Source organism: Neoarius graeffei, chromosome 17 (assembly GCF_027579695.1).
Source record: "Neoarius graeffei isolate fNeoGra1 chromosome 17, fNeoGra1.pri, whole genome shotgun sequence".
Taxonomy (NCBI): domain Eukaryota; kingdom Metazoa; phylum Chordata; class Actinopteri; order Siluriformes; family Ariidae; genus Neoarius; species Neoarius graeffei.
The window spans coordinates 31659021-31685071 of NC_083585.1; the positions used below are offsets into that span (position 1 = coordinate 31659021).

The 26051-nt window shown below is 40.7% G+C and overlaps 1 protein-coding gene across 1 annotated transcript in view; it reads right to left on the reverse strand.

The window, feature by feature from the left end:
- pitpnm3 (PITPNM family member 3) overlaps positions 1–26051 on the reverse strand; it is a 120154-nt gene that overhangs the window by 42338 nt on the left and 51765 nt on the right. The window contains exon 4 of the mRNA XM_060944006.1: positions 1976–2046. Coding sequence (XP_060799989.1) covers positions 1976–2046 — 71 coding nt within the window. The remainder of the gene's footprint in view (positions 1–1975; positions 2047–26051) is intronic.

Consider the following 26051-nt stretch of genomic DNA (forward strand, 5'->3'; position numbering starts at 1 on the left):
TTCTGTGTAAAATTACTTGAAAATTTCTCATTATTTGTAAATGTAAATAATGTGTTTATATGTAAATGTTAAATGTAAATACTAAATGTAAATGTTAAATGTTATACATAAATGTTAAATGTAAAATGTTATATGTAAATTGTGCAGTCTATATGTTTAGAGGATATGTAAATTGACCACGCCCCTGTGATTACTTTTGTAATTGGTTATACCAATAAATGTGTACTTTGATGCCTCCCCTCCTAGTGGTGGGCAGTTCGATTTATCATAGTGAACTGATTCTTTTGAACAGTTTGAGAAACTAAACCTTGTTTTTTTTTAGGTTTTGGTGTTTTGATTCTTTTGCACTTCCAGTACATTTCTTCATTCATTTCTTCAGCTTACAAGAGGTGTGTGTGGAGTAAGCAAAAACTGTACAATTGGAAAGTCCTTTTTATCCCCCGCTGGCCGAAAGGCCTGAAGGGGGATTATGCCGTGGCGATGTCCTGGGAAGGGTGCTCACCTTCTGAAATCAACTCCTCTCACAACTTTTGGAGGAATTTCATGAAACTTGACAGGATTCTTTGTTATATGTTGGTAATACACATACTGCAATTTTGTTCAATTCACTGGCATTTTACCAGAGTTATGGCCCTTGATTAACAAACTTGTACTTTGACAATTTCATGAGGGTATATTAAGCACTTATAGCATAGATATAGTTGCCAGCAGGGGACATTGTGCTCTCAGAGCACTCTTGTTTTTGAATGTGGACTATCATAAAATTGTGCTTCCAGTAACAACAAACTGAACCACAGTTCACTTCCACAAAGGCAGAGACCTATAAATTTTGTTGGATGAGGGTTTACTAGTTTGGTTCATAACTGACTACAAGATTCACATATCTTAAAGCAAACCTAAACTAAAGAAAAAAGTGGTAGAAAGTACAAATGTTAAAGGAACAGTCCACCGTACTTCCATAAATGAAATATGCTCTTATCTGAATTGAGACAAGCTGCTCCGTACCTCTCCGAGCTTTGCGCGACCTCCCAGTCAGTCAGACGCAGTCAGACGCACTGTCACTCCTGTTAGCAATGTAGCTAGGCTCAGTATGGCCAACGGTATTTTTTGGGGCTGTAGTTAGATGCGACCAAACTCTTCCGCGTTTTTCCTGTTTACATAGGTTTATATGACCAGTGACATGAAACAAGTTCAGTTACACAAATTGAAACGTGGCGATTTTCTATGCTATGGAAAGTCCGCACTATAATGACAGGCGTACTAACACCTTCTGCGTGCTTCGACAGCGCATTGATATCTGAGCTCCGTATCAATGCGCTGTCGAAGCGCGCAGAAGGTGTTAGTACGCCTGTCATTATAGTGCGGACTTTCCATAGCATAGAAAATCGCCATGTTTCAATTTGTGTAACTGAACTTGTTTCATGTCACTGGTCATATAAACCTATGTAAACAGGAAAAAAGCGGAAGAGTTTGGTCGCATCTAACTACAGCCCCAAAAAATACCGTTGGCCATACTGAGCCTAGCTACATTGCTAACAGGAGTGACAGCACGTCTGACTGCGTCTGACTGACTGGGAGGTCGCGCAAAGCTCGGAGAGGTACGGAGCAGCTCGTCTCAATTCAGATAAGAGCATATTTCATTATGGAAGTACGGTGGACTGTTCCTTTAACAGAGAATTTATAATAACATCCAACACAAGTGCACAGCAAATTCCCCAGTGTTGAATTAACACCCAGAGTGTTTATATTGGTCCAATTGGACCAATATAAACACTCTGGGTGTTAATTCAACACTGAGGAATTTGCTGTGTGAATTTAATTAAGTTCAATGCCAATAAACATTATTGTTAAGCCAATTAGTTGGCTTTCAATGTACAACATATGCTGACATACAATATGCAATGACAAAACCAAAATAAATACAGTAATAATTTGCAGAAACAATATTATACTGATGCTACTGAAGATAAATTACCTCAAGGCTCTCTAGGCCATCAATGCTTCTCTGGTGGATGCACTTGGGCTGGTCAACACGGCACAGGCTCTCTGAAGAGTATGTGAGAGAGAGCGAGAGAGAGAGAGAGAAAGTGAGCTATTACAGGTCACTGCACACACATTCACAGATAACACCGAAGTGCGCAAAAGCATAGATCCAGTACTGTCAAACCTCTCTAAAATTAAACAACACAATCTGGAAATACATTTTGACATTGAAAAAACACATCTCAAGTATGTGTACAGCAGGAGTGAGTGCACAATTTGGTTTACAATCTAGTATGCTGTCAGTGTCTGTGAGCTGAAAGAGCTAAAACCATTACATTTCACCATCTTTCCCTGTATCTGTTCATCTGAAATTTCCACTGTCTACTCCTGTCTCATAAATCACACTGTCCATCTCATGTTCTCAGTGCCCATAGTTCTTCCACTGGGTAATGCAGGGTGATAGCATGGCACACGATTTGAGAATAAAAGATGTGCTAACTGACCAATGATTTTGAATCCTGGCCTGGCCTCCATTCTTATCACAATAGGAAAGCCACCAACAGCGGGTGTGTGCATGAAAGAAACTGATGGTAACAGTTTTGTTGTTGTTGTTTATTAACTCACAAATGGCAGTGTATGTGCAGAGATGGAGAGCACATCCTTTTTATTCTTGTACTAAAAAGATTCAAAGTAAGATATAATTTTTCAATGAAATTACAAAGAATAGAGAGGCTTTGCACTGTCACGTGACCCCATAGCAATGGTAACTAGGGTGCCATGATAGGGGGCACGCTTGTAGTACTTCATTCAGCCAAGTTAGTTGTTACTGATTGGTATGGGAAGGTTTTGCTGAGTTTTTGGATGTGCAAGCCATTTTCAACAAAACAAAGACATCAGGTTTTTTAATTTACCAAAAGTAATTCATCATCAGGGGAAAAAACTAGAAAAATTTCTAAACTTAGAAGGGAAAAATGGGGGGGAAACATTCAGCGGGACTCGGTGTTGAATGGAGAGGTCAAAAACCCAATGGTATGCTCACTTCATTTCCACAAAGGTAAGAATTCCAAAAAAGTTAATTTCACAACTGCAGCGCGGTGCTCATTCTTATACAGTGAAGTGAACATGAGCCTCAACACAGCAGCTCTGCACAGCCTCACCTTCAATGAGACTTAAAGTGCATTTACATTCGGGGATCCTTTGGAGCGTGTTGTGAGCACGCTTGGGATCCAGTCCTTATGGAAAACACCAGATGCTGATTTGAGTGCAATCAGCACATGCCAGATAAGGACGCTGTTTTCACAGAGCCTTTGTGAAGTGTTCTGTCAGGTATATGGCGGTAGACAGCTCTAAGTGCAGGAAGAGTGTTTATTAGCAGGTGGGATATTTACAAAAACAAAACACAAATGAAACCGAAAGCAGAGTCATAAACATGGCAAGAAACAAACAAATGTGACAGTGATAATGATAATACTTTGCAAAGCCTCTGTCCTTACATGATCACTTGATCACTCGGACCACATTTGGAGGTGGTCTAGGCCGCATATAGCTACATTCTTTTACCAGTGTGTGTGTAAATGTGTCCTGAGCCACACTGCAGGGCCACCTACTCAACTGATGTCTCCTCTGTGTAAGAAAAAGAGTCAGTTCAATTTCAGTTCATTCATTCATTTGGGTGATTCATTCAGAAACATTTGGTCTTCTTTTGGTAAGTAAAAACAAAACAAAACAAAAAAACCTTTTTGAAGGCTAGAGCCATTACAGCCAAGAGTTCTTTGGACAACTGTTCAAAAAAACCTTGAGAAAACATTTTTGTAGTGTAGACTGTGTGCCATTTCTCAGTTTACTCATGGAATAGGCATCTTACAATCATGAGTCATGTTTTGTTCAAGGATGTGATGTGACCACTCTGTAACCCCGCCATTTCTTGTAACCCATCCAACGGCAGATTTGTGGGAAAGTGAGAGGACACCCAAACACTGTCAGCTGGAGTGTTTGTGCTGAGGGCTTTTCTCTGAGTGATTAACTAATCAGCAAAAAGTATGGACTGCACAATAAATAAGCAACATGAAACACAGCAGTGACAGAAACCCTTACACTGAGCTGACTTTGATCAGATAAAGATAACTTTCAAGAGTGGAGAAAAAGATTGTGGAGTTTCTGGAGTACCAGGTGCAGCATTTCCCACTCGGTTTGCACAGCCTGTCCTAGTACCAAACTTTCTGAAATGTTGACTATCCATATAAGCAGCAAGGTTCTATGACTGTTAGCTCACTGGCTACTTTATTATTAAGACCTGTACACCTGCACATTCATGCAATTACACAAATCAGCCAGTCTTGCAGATACAGGTCATGAGCTTCAGTTATTGTTCACATTAAACATCAGAATAGTGAAAAATGTCATCTGACCATAGCATGTAGGTATATTGGTGCCAGATAGGCTAGGCTGAGTATTTCTGAAACTGCTAAGCTCCTGGAATTTTCACACACACAACAGTCTCTAGAGCAGCCTTTCTCAACAGGGGTGCCGTGGCACCCTGGGGTGCCGTCTGGCTTCGTTAGGGGTGCCGTCAAAAATTATATATTCTAACACTGAAATAACTAAAATTAATTAAAATTCCAAAAAACGATAGTTACACTAATGCAGATCATCGCCGCCTCATGCATCATCAAAATTTGTCTCACAGCCCCCTTTCCCATGTCACAATGTCATTGCTGGGGTCAGTGTGACTGCGCATATTTTATATGGGGGTGCCTTGAGAATTTGCATACTTCTGAAGGGTGCCGTGACTGAAAAAAGGTTGAGAAACGCTGCTCTAGAGTTTACACAGAATGGTGTGAAAAACCAACAACATCTTGTGAGTGGTTTCAGCAGAAACACCTTGCTGATGAGAGGTCAGAGAAGAATGGCCAGACTTCTTCAAGCTGACAGGAAGGCTATGATAACTCAACTCACAGTTGGAACTCAATAGCTGCTCAGAACCCATAACACATTGAACCTTGAGGCAGATGGGCTGCAGGAGAAGCCCACATCGAGTTCCACTGAAACAATCAGCTTTGTTGTTCACCGTAAGCACTTTATCTCTGATGGTGCTCTCACTTGATCTCTTGTATCAATCCCTTGAACCCATCAACATTTAGCAGATTAACATGAGGGAACAAAGGTAAGATCTCATCTCATCTCATTATCTCTAGCCGCTTTATCCTTCTACAGGGTCGCAGGCAAGCTGGAGCCTATCCCAGCTGACTACGGGCGAAAGGCGGGGTACACCCTGGACAAGTCGCCAGGTCATCACAGGGCTGACACATAGACACAGACAACCATTCACACTCACATTCACACCTACGGTCAATTTAGAGTCACCAGTTAACCTAACCTGCATGTCTTTGGACTGTGGGGGAAACCGGAGCACCCGGAGGAAACCCACGCGGACACGGGGAGAACATGCAAACTCCACACAGAAAGGCCCTCGCCGGCCACGGGGCTCGAACCCAGGACCTTCTTGCTGTGAGGCGACAGCGCTAACCACTACACCACCGTGCCGCCCCAAAGGTAAGATTTCACCTTAAATAACCCTGAGTATTCATAGTCATTGCATGCTGTACTGATATGACAGGCAAACTCAATCTGTCTGACCCAAGCTAATTAATGACTAATTGAACCCAAAAGCATGAGTAAAATATGAACCTAATAATGTAAATAAAAAGAGGATATGTACCAAACCAAATACTTGCTAGCAGTCAAGTGTTCCTGATTCCAGCTATTGTACATTTCCTGTGCCTGATACAGTTTTGTTGTTCAGATGAGTGGAACAAATATCACTGGTTGCAAGGGGGAAAAACAACTCTTGGCTCATGAAAGAGACTGACATGCAAAGTATATTTTTCTATTCATTTGAGGAAAAAAGCAGTACTACTAAACATACCATTAAACTTTAACCAGCACTAATCTCACAAATACGATTTATTCAATAAGTTACATGATAAGGTAATAAGGAGATAAGGTGCCAGAGAAGCCATGGCCTAAAGGCTAGAGAAGCAGCTTTGGGACCAACAGGTCCCAAACAGTTTGATTCCCTGGACCAGCAGGAATGGCTGAAATGCCCTTGAGTAAGGCATCTACAGTGGTGCTTGAAAGTTTGTGAACCCTTTAGAATTTTCTATATTTCTGCATAAATATGACCTAAAACATCATCAGATTTTCACACAAGTCCTAAAAGTAGATAAAGAGAACCCAATTAAACAAATAAGACAAAAAATATTATACTTGGTCATTTATTTATTTATTAAGGAAAATGATCCAATATTACATATCTGTGAGTGGCAAAAGTATGCAAACCTTTGCTTTCAGTATCTGGTGTGACCCCCTTGTGCAGCAATAACTGCAACTAAACGTTTCCGGTAACTGTTGATCAGTCCTGCACACCGGCTTGGAGGAATTTTAGCCCGTTCCTCCGTACAGAACACCTTCAGCTCTGGGATGTTGGTGAGTTTCCTCACATGAACTGCTCGCTTCAGGTCCTTCCACAACATTTCGATTGGATTAAGGTCAGGACTTTGACTTGGCCATTCCAAAACATTAACTTTATTCTTCTTTAACCATTCTTTGGTAGAACGACTTGGGTGCTTACGGTCGTTGTCTTGCTGCATTCTAATTCTAAGCTTTATTGCAGACACAGGTCCATATAACACATCATATAGTATAAATAATATAAAAAGAAAGTACAAAAATACAAAAAATGTGCAAATTGCATGACCCACCTTAAGATTCAGTTCATGGACAGATGTCCTGACATTTTCCTTTAGAATTCGCTGGTATAATTCAGAATTCATTGTTCCATCAATGATGGCAAGCCATCCTGGCACAGATGCAGCAAAACAGGCCCAAACAATGATACTGCTACCACCATGTTTCACAGATGGGATAAGGTTCTTATGCTGGAATGCAGAGTTTTCCTTTCTCCAAACATAACGCTTCTCATTTAAACCAAAAAGTTCTATTTTGGTCTCATCCATCCACAAAACATTTTTCCAATAGCCTTCTGGCTTGTCCACATGATCTTTAGCAAACTGCAGACAAGCAGCAATGTTCTTTTTGGAGAGCAGTGGCTTTCTCCTTGCAACCCTGCCATGCACACCATTGTTGTTCAGTGTTCTCCTGATGGTGGACTCATGAACATTGGCTAATGTTAATGTGAGAGAGGCCTTCAGTTGCTTAGAAGTTACCTTGGGGTCCTTTGTGACCTCGCCGACTATTACACGCCTTGCTCTTGGAGTGATCTTTGTTGGTCGACCACTTCTGGGGAGGTTAACAATGGTCTTGAATTTCCTCCATTTGTACACAATCTGTCTGATTGTGGATTGGTGGAATCCAAACTCTTTAGAGATGGTTTTAGAACCTTTTCCAGCCTGATGAGCATCAACAACACTTTTTCTGTGGTCCTCAGAAATCTCTTTTGTTCGTGCCATCACTTCCACAAATGTGTTGTGAAGATCAGACTTTGATAGATCCCTGTTCTTTAAATAAAACAGGGTGCCCACTCACACCTGATTGTCATCCCATTAATTGAAAACACCTGACTCTAATTTCACCTTCAAATTAACTGCTAATCCTAGAAGTTCACATACTTTTGCCACTCATAGATATGTAAAATTGGATCATTTTCCTCAATAAATAAATGGCCAAGTATAATATTTTTGTCTCATTTGTTTAACTGGGTTCTCTTTATCTACTTTTAGGACTTGTGTGAAAATCTGATGATGTTTTAGGTCATATTCATGCAGAAATATAGAAAATTCTAAAGGGTTCACAAACTTTCAAGCACCACTGTAACCTAGGAAATCAGAGTTTCTGAGTCACTGCATGATATGTTTCATTTGTTTAGAGGAGTCAGGAAGATATTTGTCAGTTATATGATTATAGATTTCTTATAAACACTTTCATACTTGAGTGTATTATAAAATAGATTTACATAGGCCTAATATATTATTCCATATAACACTCTTTGTCGCATTGTTTTATTATTAATATTGTTATTTATCTGTACTGTTGTATTTCGATATTTGTGTGCGCGCACATTTTTTGTTTGCTTGTTTGTTTAGTTTTGTTGTTGTTTTATTTTTTTTTTGGGGGGGGTGTTTCCCCCTATTTAGCATAAGCAACAATTTTCAATTGGGGCGCAAGCCCTGTTATTGTCCCTTGCCTTGCCCAAACTGCTCCTTGGGCTGTCCATTGCTGTGTGTATGTCAGGGTCCTGTTGTACGTTGCTCTGGATAAGAGCGTCTGTTAATGTCTGGAATGTAATATGGAGTTACCCTCCTTTGAGTTTATAACACCTCTTTTCTGGAAAGGCTTTCCACTAGCTTTCGGAGCATAGTTGTGGGGATTTGTGTCCACTCGGCAACAAAAGCATCAATAAGATCAGGCACTGATGTTGGATGAGAATGTCTGGCTCACAATCAAAGTTCCAATTGCTCTCAAAAGGATTTCAATAGAGTTGAGCTCAGGGCTTTGTGCAGGCCACTGAAGTAACTCCACAACTTGTCAAACCATGTCTTTATGGACCTTGCTTTTTGCACAGGAGCAAAGCCATGTTAAAACAGGTAAAGGCTTTCTTCAAATTGTTGCCACAAAGTTTGAAGCATACACTTGTCTAAAATGTCTTTGTATGCTGTAGCATTAACATTACCCTTCACCGTAAATAAAGGACTTCACCCAAACCCTGAAAAACAGCCCAGACCATTATCCCTCCTCCACTATACTTTAATGTTGACACTATGCCTTCTGCTAGGTAGTGTTCGCCTGACATCCACAAAACCTAGATTCATCTGTGAGATTGCCAGATAGTGAAGCGTGATTCATGGCTCCAAAGAACATGTTTCCACTGCTTTAGAGTCCATTGGCAATGTGCTTTACACCACTCCAGCCTTGACATTGTGCATAGTGATCTTAGGCTTATGTGCAGCTGCTCATCCATGGAAACTGATTTCATGAAGCTCCTGATGAGCAGTTCTTGTGCTGGTATTGTTTCCAGAGGCAGCCTTGAACTCTGTAGTGTAGTGAGTGGTGCAACAGAAGGTAAATGGTTTATATGCACTATGTGCTTCAGCACTCGGCAGCCCTGCTCAGTGAGTTTGCTTGGTCTACCACTTCGTGGCTGAGCACATTGCTACTCCTAAATAATTCCATTTCACAAAAGTACCACTTAAACAGCTCAGTGGGCGGCACGGTGGTGTAGTGGTTTGCACCGTCACCTCACAGCAAGAAGGTTCTGGGTTCGAGCCCAGTGGCCAACGGGGGCCTTTCTGTGTGGAGTTTGCACGTTCTCCCCGTGTCTGCATGGGTTTCCTCCGGGTGCTCTGATTTCCCCCACAGTCCAAAGACATGCAGGTAGGTTAGGTTAACATGGGACGGCCTTGGGCTGAAGTACCCAAGAGTGGCGGCGTGCACGCACATAGCAGCTTTGCACTCCTATGATGAACTAAAATTTCATTGTACATTTGTGCAGTGACAATAAAGGCATTCTATTCTATTTGAAAATTGATTGGGGCAGGTCTAGCAGGGCAGAAATTTCACAAACTGACTTATGGCAAAGGCGGCATCCCATGACAGTGCTATGTTTAAATTTACTGAGTACTACCCATTCTACTGTCAGTGTTTGTCTATGGAGATTGCATGTCTGTGTTTAATTTTATGTACCTGTCAACAATCTGTGTGGCTGAAAAATGACTATGTGTCTCTTTAGAGCATCCTTCATTTTCTCATCTATGAACAATGTATTCATACGCATTTGACCTTATTTAACTTTATGGCCTTTATGTGTTTAGGGAAGATGGAAGAAACAAAAACATTATTGTGGCAGCAGGGGCGTGGTCAAGCGTCGGTCTGTGACCGGAGGGCGGAGTCAGGGAAGGTAAGTGGCAGAATCACTGCACCTGATGTTGGTTAATCTGTGTTTGTGTGTCTTCCCCAGTGACCGTGCCCTATATGAGGAGAGAGAGAGCAGAGGAAGGAAGCTCTCTCCCCAACCAGACGACTGGTGTGTGTGCGCGTGCATGACTAGAGAGTTGACAACGTCTGAAAAGACTAAAATAAAGAGTTTGTGGAACTTAATCCTGGCCTGCCGTCTTTCTGTGCTCCACCCACATGAACTGCTACAATTATTATTTACCTGCACACCAAGAACAAGCCCAATCACCACCCAACCACCACCTCCACCACAAGTCACCCCAGGGCTCATTTACATGTCTTCCTCTGTTGTTCTTAACCATTTCCCATGTTTATGCCCACCTACTTTGCGTTCCCCTGATTAGTTATCTGCTATAAATTCTGCAGTTTCCCTACATAGTTGCTGAGAAAGGAAAAATCTGTGTTAGCACTGGCATTCTGGCCTACATCAGCTTGTTATTCACTTTATACATTTACAGCTATTATTTTTCTACTTTGGTCTGTCATTTTAACATGCACACAAATTCCAGTATTAGAAATGTCTTTTTTCAGCAGATTGATGCCTAGCATTGGTTCAGTATATTGGCTGGCTGATGTACCAGCCAACCACTAATAAAATTACCTACTTTCACACAGAGCATTACAGCAAAATAGTACTGTCTAAACCTCTCAAAGCATAAATGTCTGGTACATTAAGCAGGATAGAAGTGGACTGCAAAATGAAATACCAGACCCTGTGTAAAAGAATACACCTAAAAGCACCGAACTCCACACCCTGAAGTACAGCTTAGAATGTTTAAAAGCTTGTGTCTGTTAGCACTGAAACACCCACCAGTGGCATTTTAGAGCCTTTTCAGCAGCATTTCCTAATTAATGTCTGCCTTTAGCACACCAGGCTGTGACAGACTAATTAATCTATCACCCACTGAACATCTACTCCTTTCGATGCTCAGTCCAGTCAGAAACATGGAATCCAAGCTTGTTCTCTCTATTTTCTTTCATTTCAAATCCAATGTGCATAAACATAAAGACAAAGAACAAAAACTGCATTGCATTTGGGGTAATAAACATGACGATGTACATTAATAAACATTACCAACCATGTAAATATATTTTAGTGCTATAATGTTCCCTAAAGCAGTGGTTTTCAACTGGTTTGGTTTCAGGACTCACATTTTAGGTTGGACCATTTCAAGTCATGACCCAACACTACACTAAATTTGTTTTTCATATCGAAGTAAACAAAGAAATATATATATTAATTTTGCATAATAATGTTATTAGTACTACTAATAATTATCCATTACATTGGCCTAATAAAATTGGATAATACTCATTTACTATTTCAGATAACAGGAAATACATTTTACATATTGGATTGTTATATGAAACTTACATATTGGGTTGATAAGGTTGTACCGCATAAGTATACAGTGGAAAATATCAGTTTATTAAATGAAATGCACATGCTTAATTAAGTGCAAAGTTAACTGTTCACATGGCATTAATATGAAAATGGACCACTATATACTGTAAATACATAAACATAAGTGCAATTTACTTAGCCTAACAAATAAAAGAAATACTGACAAAATATTAAATAACAAATTGTCCACCCAATATGAAATATGCACAACTATTAAACACATACACATAACTAGAAGGACACATGGTAGAGTGCATACCTCCAGCAAGTCACATATCATCATCAAAATCAAATCACTCAAACCTAGGATAATATTAGAGCTGTACACCAAATTTTAACAAAATCTGTTCTCTACTTTTTGAGTTACATTAGGAACAGACAAATAAATCCTGGATCTGCATACATATCTGATTTTGCATCAAAAGCTAAGCAATTGTTCCTTGGCCCATGGCCCATCTTTCCTCAAAATTTCATCAAAATCCATTCGCTAATTTTGAGTTATGTTGTGAAGAGCCAAAAAAAAATCCTGCATCTGCATACATATCCAGATTTACATGAAAATCTAATCAATTGTTCTTTGGCCCATGACCCACCTTCCCTCAAAATTTCATCAAAATCTGTTCACTACTTTTTGAGTTATGTTGGGAACAGACAAACAAACGCAGGCAAAACAAACCTCACCCGGCAGTTTGGCCTATTCATCTTACAAGGTGATTCTGTGACCTTCAGTTTGACATTTCAAGGTCACTCAAGGTCAACATTCATGGTGCTAAATGAAAGCCCATATGGGACGACCTATAAGTTGATAATGGTAATATTTCTCAATCATCAGCTGTCAGGTTAGTCCGATGAAAATCCATGACCTTGAGTTTGACATTTCAAAGTCATTCAAGGTCAAAGGTCATGGTGGCAACTGAAAGCCCATATGGGACTTCTTATATGTTGATAATGATAAACATCTGTCTATCATTAACCATTTTAAAGTTATGAGCCTCTGAAAACCCATGACTTTGAGTTTGACCTTTCAAGGTCATTTATGGTCAAAGGTCATGGTGCCAAATGAGAGCCCATATATGATTTTTTATATGTCAATAATATTAAGTATCTGTCTATCTTGAACCATTTCACAGTTATAAGCCTCTGAAAATCTGTGACCCTGCGTATGACCTTTCACGGTCACTCAATGTCAAATGTCATGGTGCCAAATGAAAGCCCATATATGACTTCCTATATGTCGATAAAATTAAGTATCTCTCTATCTTGAACTGTTTCCCAGTTATGAGCCTCTGAAAACCTGTGACCTTGACCCCTCACATTTGACCCCCAACCGCTAAGAAAACTATGAGAGATACCCCATCATGTAGCACATCAATGCAAGCAGAATTGAAAGATAAACATTTTGGATTTGGTTTGAAGTAAATATGATGAATATGAAGGAAGATATCACAAAAAAAAGAAAAAAAAGATTTTTATCTTTTTGGTGACCTTGACCGGATGACCCTCAAAATGTTGTAGGTTCTATTTGAGACCAATACCCATCTATCCTGAAAGTTTCATGAAGATTGGTCTAGCTGCTTTCCCGTAATGTTACTAACAAAAAAAAAACAAAGAAACAAAGAAACCCCACCGAAAGCAACACCTCGCCCCCTGGTGGACTCTGTCCCGGGTGAGATAAACATAACCTCCTCCAACAAAATTGGCAGAGGTAATAAGAATGAGAATAAACAAGAACAGAGCTGAAATCATAGCCTGTGCAAATCAGTGGGAAACTTGAGGGTGTGATTTCATTTTGCTAAGTCCCTCAAAATCAGGAGGGCTCGACTGGATGCATCTGCTGATTCGTTTAGTCTGAGTGCATAATAGTCACTTGCTTCATGTCCTCACATTCTCCTTGTATTCTCTGTCTGGTGTCACTAGAGATCTGGAGTTTTTTTCAACTGATTTGCAGCAGATTTGCACTCAGGATCTCTCTGGTCATGCTGACAGCAGCAGTTAAAACAAGCTCCTCTGTAACTGTGTGGGTTTTTATGCATTTTTCAAATGCGATGAGCGAATTTGTATGATGCGTAAAAGAGCTTGCTCCTGAACAGTGCACATGTTTTTGATACTGTTTAGAGATATATCCTGAAGCTTTCTTTAAAAAAAAAATCAACTGACTTGTCTTTATGCCTCTAAATAGCCTGCTTTATGAATTTTGATGGTTTCATGCTTTTCTCAACCTATAACTCACTAAAACAACACACACTGTAGGAAATTTTGCTTTAATCACGTTAGACAGGATTGTAAAATCTTATATAAATTTTTATTATTAGCCTATGAAAATAATTATAATGGTAGTCTGAAATGTAAGGTTTAGAGTGCAACTGAGTCACATGAAAAGAAATAGATACATTAATCGAGAACCACTGGATTTCGAGAATCTCTCATGGTTTCATTAGATACATGGAAAATTTGGAAAAATGGGCTTGATTCAGCTGTCTTTGAGGAATCGCTAGTCTTTTTAGTAGTGGATCGTTTGAGATGGCAGGTGTTCTGGATGGATCACTAGTAGAATGTGTTTTCCTGATAAGCAGCCTGTGTCCTGACGCTTGTTGCATATGTGGAATGCCCGCAACTGCTTTTTTTCTGATAAACATACAATATATTTTAGTTTATGAGACCGCTCTTTGTGAACATTATTTCCTTTATTTATGTTTTGCATCAGAAGCACAGCAGATTAGAATCATATTCTCAAGAAGTATAAGAAAAGATGGATACATTAAAAAAACCCTGTGATGGCCTGGCGACTTGTCCAGGGTGTACCCTGCCTCTTACCCACAGTCAGCTGGGATAGGCTCCAGCTTGCCTGCGACCCTGTAGAACAGGATAAGTGGCTACAGATAATGAATGGATGGATGGATGGATGGATGGATGGATGGATGGATGGATGGATGGACGGACATTAAAAAAAACAAGAAACAATGAGCAAAAGTTAATAAAATTATGGTAGTCAGATGAGCGTTATCCTCAGACTGGAAGAAATGGCAAATTGTAGCAAGGTCTTCCCTGGTACATTGCTACAATTTTGCATAAAAAGCAGACCCAAGACTTTCGTTGCTCTCAAGACCAACTTGTTTATTGTATGTTTTGTGGATCATCAATAAATAAATTTTTTCTGCTATCATTCAATGAGATGTAATAGATTTTTTTTGTTGTTTAAAGTACTGTTTTTAGACATGAAAACTGTTGCCTGCACAAACCATCCTTGTCATATTTTTGTTTATCCTGCATAGTTTTTTTCTAGCCTTTTATAGGAAGAGGGAATTTTACTCAATTGGCAGCAAATGTTTACAGATGAGTTATTGCCAAAATTGACAGAATTTGATTGGACGCACATCACATGACCAAGTTTTTCATTGGATATAACAACAGCTACTGGGTGTTTCTTTATTATTATTATCTCATCTCATCTCATTATCTTTAGCCGCTTTATCCTGTTCTACAGGGTCGCAGGCAAGCTGGAGCCTATCCCAGCTGACTACGGGTGAAAGGCGGGGTACACCCTGGACAAGTCGCCAGGTCATCACAGGGCTGACACATAGACACAGACAACCATTCACACTCACATTCACACCTACGGTCAATTTAGAGTCACCAGTTAACCTAACCTGCATGTCTTTGGACTGTGGGGGAAACCGGAGCACCCGGAGGAAACCCACGCGGACACGGGGAGAACATGCAAACTCCACACAGAAAGGCCCTCGCCGGCCACGGGGCTTGAACCCGGACCTTCTTGCTGTGAGGCGACAGCGCTAACCACTACACCACCATGCCGCCTATTATTATTATTATTATTATTATTATTAAACAATAATTTGCTTTTAGTCATATTTTTCCACAGTTTTTAGTTATGTTTTATCATTTGCATTTAGCAACATATTTTTTTCTTCCCAGCAGTCCATGACCTAATCATAAAGGACCTGTGACCCACATCTAGGTGAAATACAAACGGGTAAGAACCGAAGAAAACATAAGGACATTTAAGAGTGAATTACTTAAACAGAACTGGAAAGTAGTATATGAGGAAGAAGATATTGACAAAGCATACAGTGGATTTCTAAATATCTTTAAAACACTATATGATAAAACCTGTCCTGTAAGGAAATACAATGATGGACAAAAACAAGCAAATGGTCCATGGACCAAAGGATTAAAAAATGCCTGTAAAAAAAGAACACGCTGTGTAGACAATTCATAAAAAAGAACCTTAGAGGCAGAAATTAAATATAAAAAATACAAGAATAAATTAACCAGCATTATGAGGACATGTAAGAAGGAATATTATAATAAATTATTAGATAGTAATAAAAATAAAATAGGGCGGCACGGTGGTGTAGTGGTTAGCGCTGTCGCCTCACAGCAAGAAGGTCCTGGGTTCAAGCCCCGTGGCCGGCGAGGGCCTTTCTGTGTGGAGTTTGCATGTTCTCCCCGTGTCCGCGTGGGTTTCCTCCGGGTGCTCCGGTTTCCCCCACAGTCCAAAGACATGCAGGTTAGGTTAACTGGTGACTCTAAATTGACCGTAGGTGTGAATGTGAGTGTGAATGGTTGTCTGTGTCTATGTGTCAGCCCTGTGATGACCTGGCGACTTGTCCAGGGTGTACCCCGCCTTTCGCCCGTAGTCAGCTGGGATAGGCTCCAGCTTGCCTGCGACCCTGTAGAAGGATAAAGCGGCTAGAGATAATGAGATGAGATGAGTAATAAAAATAACATGAAGGGGCTATGGAATGTACTGAATAGTATTATTAGGAATGGAGCTAAAAACAAAAACACAAGCTACCCTGATCATTATATTGAGAATGACAGATCAATAAATAATATGGAAGAAGTGGTTTTAATAGATTATTTGTACCGTAAATGTGGGACCAGATCTGGCAGAAAAGATTCAGGATACAGACACACCTGGAAGGGCGGAGGCTGCTCGATTGGAGAGAAATCCTAAATCTATATAGACCCCTTCGCAGTAAACGTCATTCATACGTAAGCGGAAATTGCACGCGCAGCCTGGACCCAAAAAAGACTCAGAAATGCCTAGTTGTTGTGTTTTCGGGTGTCAGAATCGTAGCAGTGATGGGGTTAAAATGTTCAGAATTCCAGCAGGATTTCACCCATTCCAAAAAAAATCGCCGACGTCTATGGTTACAAGCCATCAAATGTGTAGACTGGGATGAAAGCACTATCAAAAATGCGCGGGTTTGCAGCGCCCACTTCATCACAGGTAAGATCAGGCTATTTATTAAATCTTTCTTTTTTATTCTTTCTAGTCTTCGTTTATTGATGTAGCAAAATACTTTGGTAACGTTTGTCTGATTAGCTGGGTCATAGTTACACAATGTAATGAATATTGTTAGCATGTTAACTTAGCTTTGCATGCAATTTTGTTTGTAGGAGAGGTCTCGCTTGACTCAAGCAGTCCAGATTTTGTGCCATCATTATTTGTGTATGCCTAAAATCACAATTTTAAAGCAAGGATGGAAAGGTAAAATTGTGTGCCCTCACTCTAAATGCCAACTTACGTTGACTGCTCTAACCTAGCTCCTGCCCCGTTCAGTTTCATTTCTGCTCTCTGCCTCTCGCTTTTTACGCAGCTCTGATTTCTCTTAGCTGCACTCTTTACACTATCATTCCTTTCATGCCATTACCTCCTGCAAATTGCTGTTTAGTGTTGCTATTTGCTGTTGTAGCTAAAGCCACATTGCCATCACATCACTGGCATAATTTGATTAAAACAAAATGAATATGAATGTCCCATTGTTAATCAAGTTGTACATGCCCGCACATAACATAATCATATGCGTCTAAAGACTTGTAGGCACGAAGTTTTTCGTGGGTGTGCACTGAAGTCTTGTCAATAAGGTACAAGTATATATCTGGCCATTGTATACCAGGGAACTTACTAACATTGTCCGTCCACTCTTTAATTAAATGCGGATCCGGTAGGCGATGTCCACTTGTTAGAGTTAACTTATTTATGTAGCATTCTCGATCTTGTAACAACAATTGTTTTGCATAATCTGACAGCTCATAATGCCGGTCTATGGGCAGCGCCATTGTTTCTGGGTCCAGGCTGCGCGCGCATCCTGGCAACGGTCGGTTTGTTTACAAACATGCGAAGGGGTCTATTCATTGGTGCAGTTGGCATAAAAGAGGTCATAGACATTGTAAGGAGAAGTGAAAGTAAAACCTCTACTGACTGGAATGATATTGATATGAGTTTAATAAAAAAAAAGTTATTGAAGAAATTGCAGAACCATTTACTCACATATGTAATATGTCTTTTCAATCTGGTAAATTTCCAAACAACATGAAAATAGCTAAAGTTATACCTTTATATAAATGTGGGGATAGACACCATTACACAAATTACAGGCCAGTTTCTTTACTCTCTCAGTTCTCCAAGATCCTCGAAAAACTGTTCACAGCAAACCTAGACAACTTCATTGAAAAATACAAACTTTTAGCTGACAGTCAATACGGATTCCGGAAAGACAGATCAACAACCCTGGCATTAATGGAACTTATCGGGAAAATCACAAATGGTATAGACAATAAAAAACATGTTATGAGAATTTTCATAGATCTAAAGAAAGCATTTGACACAATAAATCACAACATTCTATTCAACAAATTAGAGAGGTATGGTATCAGAGGGGTTGGTTTGGACTGGGTGAGGAGCTACTTAAGCAACAGGCAGCAATTTGTAAAAATTGGAGATCACACATCTGAGTATTGCCCATAACATGTGGAGTACCGCAAGGATCTGTCTTAGGTCCTAAACTGTTTATATTGTACATTAATGACTTATGTAATGTATCATGTATAATGAAATGCATTTTATTTGCCGATGATACAAACATCTTTTGCGCCGGGGACAAATCACAGCAGCTTATGGAGACAATCACAACCGAAATGAATAAATTAAAAAGGTGGTTTAATGTAAACAAATTGTCATTGAATTTGAGTAAAACAAAGATTATGTTATTTGGAAAATATAAGTCGAACCCTCAAGTTGAATTGAAAATTGACAACATAACCATAGAAAGAGTTTATGAAATAAAATTTCTGGGTGTGATTGTTGATCATAAAATCTGCTGGAAACCACATATTAATCATGTTAAAGCAAAAATAGCAAAGATTACTGCAATTTTGGGGAAATCAAGACACATTTTGGATTATGAATCACTACATACTCTGTATAATGCACTCATACTTCCATATCTGAGCTACTGTGTGGAGATATGGGGTAATACCTACAAATCTAACCTGTAGCCGTTATGCACATTACAAAAAAGAGCAATAAGAATCGTCAGTAATATGGGATATCTTGAGCATACAAACGCATTATTCGTAAAAGCACACACTCTGAAATTCACTGATCTGGTTAAACACAAGACTACACAAATTATGTATAAAGCATAACCTTCTTCCGGGTGAAGTACAAAATATGTTTATGGAAAGGCAGGGTGGGTATAACCTGAGAGGGGAAATGAATTTTAAGAGAGTAAATGTTAGAACAACTATGAAAAGTATGTGCATAACAGTCTGTGGGGTGCAATTGTGGAATGGTCTGGATAATGAACTCAAAAATAGCACCAACATAAAACTGTTTAAAAAATTATATAAAAACATGTTACTAAAAATATATGAGAATGAGGACAGGCAGACTATATAGGTGATGATGAAATTGAGAGTAAGTCTGTGACTGGTCTTCTTTTATTTTGTGTATAGTTATAGGTATGTGTATATGTATGTACTGTATAGATGTATTGTATGTGTGTATATATGCATAACATAAGTATCTGTATATATGATTTGATTTGGTCGATATTATACCATGTTGGTATGTCTTGGTATGTTGGTATGTTTTCTTTTTGTTTGTTGCTTTTGTTTTCTTTTGTATATATAGTTTATTATGGCGGAAAGTGCCATTTGATTAGCGGTGGTATAGAGGGTTAGGATTGGATAAGTTATTTACTTCTTCCTAATCCTTTCTGAACATTATTATGTTACTGCCTTGTGGCTACGCTATTCTGTTTGTTTATGACGATGTTTTGATTATTGCATTTTTTATTACATTTTTTTTAATTTTTATATCTTTCTTCTTTATTGTTCAGAATAAAGTAATCAATCAATCAATCAATCAATCAATCAAAAACAATCCACCAGTTGAAAAACACTGCTCGAATGTATATGAAGTCTCTAATATATATGAGCAGAGAGAGAGAGAGAGAGAGAGAGAGAGAGAGAGAGAGAAGCAATAAAGTGGAAATTCAATTCAAGCTCTGGTTAATTGGCCTGCAATTTAAAGACAGATATGATAACTTAAGCAAAGGCAAATTTTCATATATATATATATATATATATATATATATATATATATATATATATATATATATATATATATATATATATATATATTTGCCCAACTGTATGGAGAACACAATGAGAATAAGATGTGATTATGAATTTGACAAGTTAACAAGTACTCCAGTTACAAGCAAACACTACAGAAGTGTAATGAATGATCTGGGAAATTTTCAACAACAAAACACCAAAGGCTCATTATGAATTCAGTGATAATAAGTTCAAACTATTGTTTTCCTTCACTTTCCATGTTGTGTTGGAGAAAAAAAAAGTTCAAATTCCTTGTTCAGAATGCTCCAAATTCATTGTTTATGTGTGTTGCAACAGCCTCATGAGAATAGAAATATGACCAGGTTCTCACAGTGAGAGGAAACTGAAATGTATTGTAAGCCTCAAAAATAATCAGATGCAATAGTACAGTATATTGATAGAATAACCATTGGTGCATTCTCTGTACATCAAGAATCTTAATTAAGCCCTGTATCACAACACACATTTTATTTAAATAAATTTATACCTGTACATAGCACAAGTAGAAAGTCTGAGTTTGGCAGTCTTGCTGTTTTTCTTCAGTGATGGGTGTGTATCATTTAATGAATGACATTAACTGGTTTTATACTAATTTCAAGCAAGTTTCAAACCATGTGACAAAATTTCTTGCTATTGTTGCCCTGATCAACAATGGAGAGAAAAAAAGCTATCCTACTCACACAGAGACCATGTCAGTTATTGTGATTCTCATAATATCCCTACATCTAGACTGTGGTGCCACTTTAGAGAATCCAATCACATTTTAGTTGGCATACCTATGAAACAGTATACGTTTGTGATTCTCATATGTTAGTAGACATTACTTAAAGGCGTCGTGCGGTAATTTCAGCAATCAGGCTATATCATGTGTCAAAATGTCGGGTTTGGTGGGTTATTCAAGCCCCTCGGTTTCCCGCGATCTCAGTGTCACGATGCGCCCGCTACAAGCATTTAAAGTTGACGCACACAGCCAAATTTAGGCAGCCAGCCGTTAACTAGGTCAACTTGTGTGTGACGTCATACCAGTAACCTCCCTTGGGTGATGCTGGCCTGTCGCCATGTTTTCTCTATAGCGTGCGTTTACCAGAGTTGTTTACATTGCGGATTTTGTGGATTTATTCAGTTTGTGGATAGTTTTGAACACTCAAAACACTATGAAATGATGTATTAATATTCTGTGATACAAAATGCCTAATCGGTGTATTGTGTTTGGCTGTAACAACGAACACTGAACACTATTTGTGACTTTTGTTATCAATGGATCTGATTTCAAGGTCATGGCTAGGTATTGATAGAAAAAAAATTATTTTTTTAAAAACACATTGTGGCAGCGGGGGCGTGGTCAAGCGCCGGTCTGTGACAGGAAGGCGAGTGGCAGAAATCACTACACCTGACAGTAATTAACCTGTGTTTTGTGTGTTTTCCCAGTAACCGCGCCCTATTTAAGGAGGCAGAGCTCATCCTAGGACAAGAACACAGTGTGTGTTTCGCTATCAGATTAAAACTGGCGGTTATACTGAAAAGTCTGGCAATAAAAAGCCTATTTGCATCTGAAGCGTTGTCCTGCCGTCCTCTGTGCTCCACCCACACTTCAGAGAGCTCTACAGTGGTGCCAAAACCCGGGACAAGGTGGAGCACCAACCTCGCAGCCCCATGGAATCCTCCCCGTTCGCGGACCTGGTCCACGCCCTCGCCACGGCTCAGCAAAGCCAGCACCAGGCGCTCGTCACGCTCCGAAAGGAGCAAGAGCGGCGCTTCGAAGCCCTGGTGTTGGCCCAGCAGGAAGATCGCGAGGCGCTCCGGCATCTCCTCGCGTCGGCGGGGTCCACCAGCGCCCCGGCCGCGGGCCCGTCTCCCCTCACCGTGACCAAGATGGGCCCGCAGGACGACCCCAAGGCATTTCTCACATTGTTCGAGCAGGTCGCCGAAGCCTCGGGGTGGCCGATGGAGCAGCGCGCGGCGCGCCTCCTCCCCCTCCTGACGGGAGAGGCGCAGCTGGCCGCGCTATAACTCCCCGCCAACCGCCGCGGAGGACGGCCCGGTGAAGGTCCGCGTAGGCCAGCCGGCGGTTGGCGGGGAGTTATAGCGCGGCCAGCTGCGCCTCTCCCGTCAGGAGGGGGAGGAGGCGCGCCGCGCGCTGCTCCATCGGCCACCCCGAGGCTTCGGCGACCTGCTCGAACAATGTGAGAAACGCCTCGGGGTCGTCCTGCGGGCCCATCTTGGTCACGGTGAGGGGAGACGGGCCCGCGGCCGGGGCGCTGGTGGACCCCGCCGACGCGAGGAGATGCCGGAGCGCCTCGCGATCTTCCTGCTGGGCCAACACCAGGGCTTCGAAGCGCCGCTCTTGCTCCTTTCGGAGCGTGACGAGCGCCTGGTGCTGGCTTTGCTGAGCCGTGGCGAGGGCGTGGACCAGGTCCGCGAACGGGGAGGATTCCATGGGGCTGCGAGGTTGGTGCTCCACCTTGTCCCGGGTTTTGGCACCACTGTAGAGCTCTCTGAAGTGTGGGTGGAGCACAGAGGACGGCAGGACAACGCTTCAGATGCAAATAGGCTTTTTATTGCCAGATTTTTCAGTATAACCGCCAGTTTTAATCTGATAGCGAAACACACACTGTGTTCTTGTCCCGGGATGAGCTCTGCCTCCTTAAATAGGGCGCGGTTACTGGGAAAACACACAAAACACAGGTTAATTACCGTCAGGTGTAGTGATTTCTGCCACTCGCCTTCCCTGGCTCCGCCCTTCTGTCACAGACCGGCGCTTGACCACGCCCCCGCTGCCACACACATGTTTTAAGTGTTTCTATGTATCAATCATTAATTGTACAAAATGATTTTCATACATTTATGTATTTGTCATATCTTTCTTTGTCACATGAAATGTTGTCTTGATAACATATGTGGCACATAATTTTAGCAAATGGATGACAGAAGATTAATTGAAAGATTTATGCCACAGAGCTGCCTTTAACTAATAATTATCACTTATTACTGACGATTGTACGTTTACTATACAATACAAAGCTCAATACTCCCAGCCTATAACATACTGAATATCAAGTTAAAATCAACCGCAATAAAAGGAAAATGATGAAAACTGGAATATCAAGGGGTCTACTGTATCAGAAGGCCCACTGCATTTCGCGAGATCGCAAGCTGTCAAGTTGCTAGAATTCAATCTTTCTAGCTATACTTTCACCCCCTACAGCTATCAGTATTACACATAATCATAGATTAATCACACAGCATTCTAATTCAAGTGAAATGGTCTTTAAAAATACACACAAGTAGTGATTTAGTCAGAGAAACCAACCAAAACAAGTCTTCAAGTCGCCGGTCTTCATTCTCGTCTTCGTTTCTGTCGTCGTCAGAACTGTCCTCATTTTCTTCTGAAGATGAGCGCTCAGGTTCAAATCTGTAATGCTGGATACCACCAGGACATTCAGCTGTCAAAATCTCTACTTGTGGGCCATTTTCTTCTTCTGTATCGGTAAAATCAAAGCTAATTTCCTCAGCATCGCTCCTATTTTCTGGTGTGTCCGTCATTGCAACTGCACCGAGTGGTTACTGGTATGACGTCACGCAGCTGTTCCACTGACCGAGAGGGGGCGCTGCGAACGCGGAAAATTTCAAGTGATGGGCATGATCAAATAAGGACCGATTACAACCGTGGGAAGCTTTTGAAAAATAGACGGTCAATTTATTTCGAATCTCGAAAGCATTCTGGTGCAGAATAATGCAACTTTTATTGCCACTGCGTGACGCCTTTAATAAATGAATGTAATACGGGCGGCACGGTGGTGTAGTGGTTAGCGCTGTCGCCTCACAGCAAGAAGGTCCAGGTTCGAGCCCCGGGGCCGGCGAGGGCCTTTCTGTGCGGAGTTTGCATGTTCTCCCCGTGTCCGCGTGGGTTTCCTCCGGGTGCTCCGGTTTCCCCCACAGTCCAAAGACATGCAGGTTAGGTTAACTGGTGACTCTAAATTGACCGTAGGTGTGAATGTGAGTGTGAATGGTTGTCTGTGTCTATGTGTCAGCCCTATGATGACCTGGCGACTTGTCCAGGGTGTACCCCACCTTTCGCCCGTAGTCAGCTGGGATAGGCTCCAGCTTGCCTGCGACCCTGTAGAAGGATAAAGCGGCTAGAGATAATGAGATGAGATGAGATGAATGTAATACTGAGGTTTAGGACAGAATGCAGTTGGTGTAGCTGCTTAGTTAAACAATATTAATAGTAATTCTCTTTGTTACAGTGATGTGGTTATGTCGCAAACGCGACAAATTATGACTCTTTTCAGATACAGTAATATAAAAAGTCTACACATCCCTGTTAAAATAGCAGGTTTTTGTGACGTAAAATTGTACTGTAAATAATACTGTAAATCATGTCAGATCTTTGCCCATGTTTAATATGATATACCACTCAACAAAATTCAAGTGCAAAACAAATAGAAATGTTTTAGAGAAAAAAGAAATAACTTACAATACCCTGGTGTGCATACCCCTTAAATAATATTCGCTAAAGGACCTTTTGCTGGTAATATAGCACTCAGTCTCTTTGGATAAGAGTCTACTAACTCATCTCATCTTGATTTGACAATTTTGTTCCAATCTTCCTTATGAAAATGCTCCAGGTCTATCAAATTGTGAGGGAATCTCCTGTGCACTGCCCATAGGTTTTCAAGATGATTATAGATCTGGATTCTGACTGGGCCATTCCAAAACATTGTTCTTTTTCCTGAAGTCATTCCTTTGTTAACTTGTATTTTTGCTTTGGATTGGTATCATGTGGGAAGGTGAATTTTTATTTTCCATCTTCAGCTGTCTCTCAGAGGCCTACAGTTTCTGTGACAAAAGAGATTGGTATTTGAACCTATCCATGATTCCTTCTGTCTTGACTGGAGCCCTAGCCCCAGCTAAAGAGAAGCAGCCCCATAGCATGATGCTGCCACCATCATGCTTCACCATGGGTATGGTGTATTTTGGGTACCAAGCAGTCTTGTTTGTTTTGTTTTGTGGGGGGGGTCCCACCAAACATGTATTTTAGTAATATATTCAAAAATTTCTACCTTGGTTTCATTAGATCATAACAAATTTTGCCATATGCTACTTCGTTCTAGACACCCTACCCCAAAGCCCAGACATGTGAAAAATATAAGAGATTGTTGTGACATGCAGTAAGTGACCGGTACTTGCCAGATATTTCTGCAGCTCCTTTAACATTGCCACAGGGCTCTTGGAAACTTCCCTGATAATTTTTCCCACACGTTTTGTAAGCTCTTTGCTGGCTTCAGTAGTCAGAGGACACCAAGAAGATGTCATGAAAATCCTACAGAAACAGCTTGTCTTATTTTGGACATGAGTTTGAATGTGATTGACTAATTATGAGCAGTCATATTCCCTTTTATAAAAGGGTGTGCACACTTCTGCAATCAGGTTATTGTAAGTTTTTTCTTTTTTTCATAAAACATTTCTATTTGCTTTTCACTTTAATTTTGTTGGTTGCTATATCATATTAAAAGGTTTCACTTTTTTACTTCACAGAAACTTGCAATTTTAACAGGAGTGTGTAGGTCTTTTTTTTAAAAAACCACTGTATTTACATACAGTTATTTTATTTCAGCTAGCTAAATGATTAACACTATCTGAACTGTATATATTGGTTTCCAGTTGAGAGTACAGTACGCCATGCGCGTTTTGGCTGCCGCTTCTCACCGGAGGTTTTCTCTTTGTGTGTGTGTGTGTGTGTGTGTGTGTGTGTGTGTGTGTGTGTGTGTGTGTGTAGTTTGGTGTTTGTTTTTTGTTTGAATGTTTTGTCCACCGGTTGTGGCATAGCTCTGGACCCAGTTTTGGCGTTGGTTTCCTTCAGGCCTTGATGCGTCATGGGTGATGTCTGTGCTCCTCGCTATGGACTGCAGTGAGCTCGTTGCCCTTTTTAACATCAGGGTTGTCCAGCACTCTGTGCGATGGTGCTTTTGTGCCTGGTGTAGCGTTCTGAGCGATATTGCCCGGTGGCATCGTGTTCACTGTGCAGGTGGTTTGAGACATACCAGTGCTCTGTGTGGCAGTGCTTCTGTGCTCGCTTCGTGGATCCATGATGCGGTTTTCTGAGCGATGTTGCCTGGCGGCGGCGCAGCAGCTATGCAGGTGGTGTGGGATTTATTTTCGTGCACCTAGTGGGACTGTGGTAGCTACGCCATTGGAATTACATCTTGACCCTCTTTTGGTGGACTTTTTTTAAAATTTCTCCCTGATTTTACGACCTTGGGTG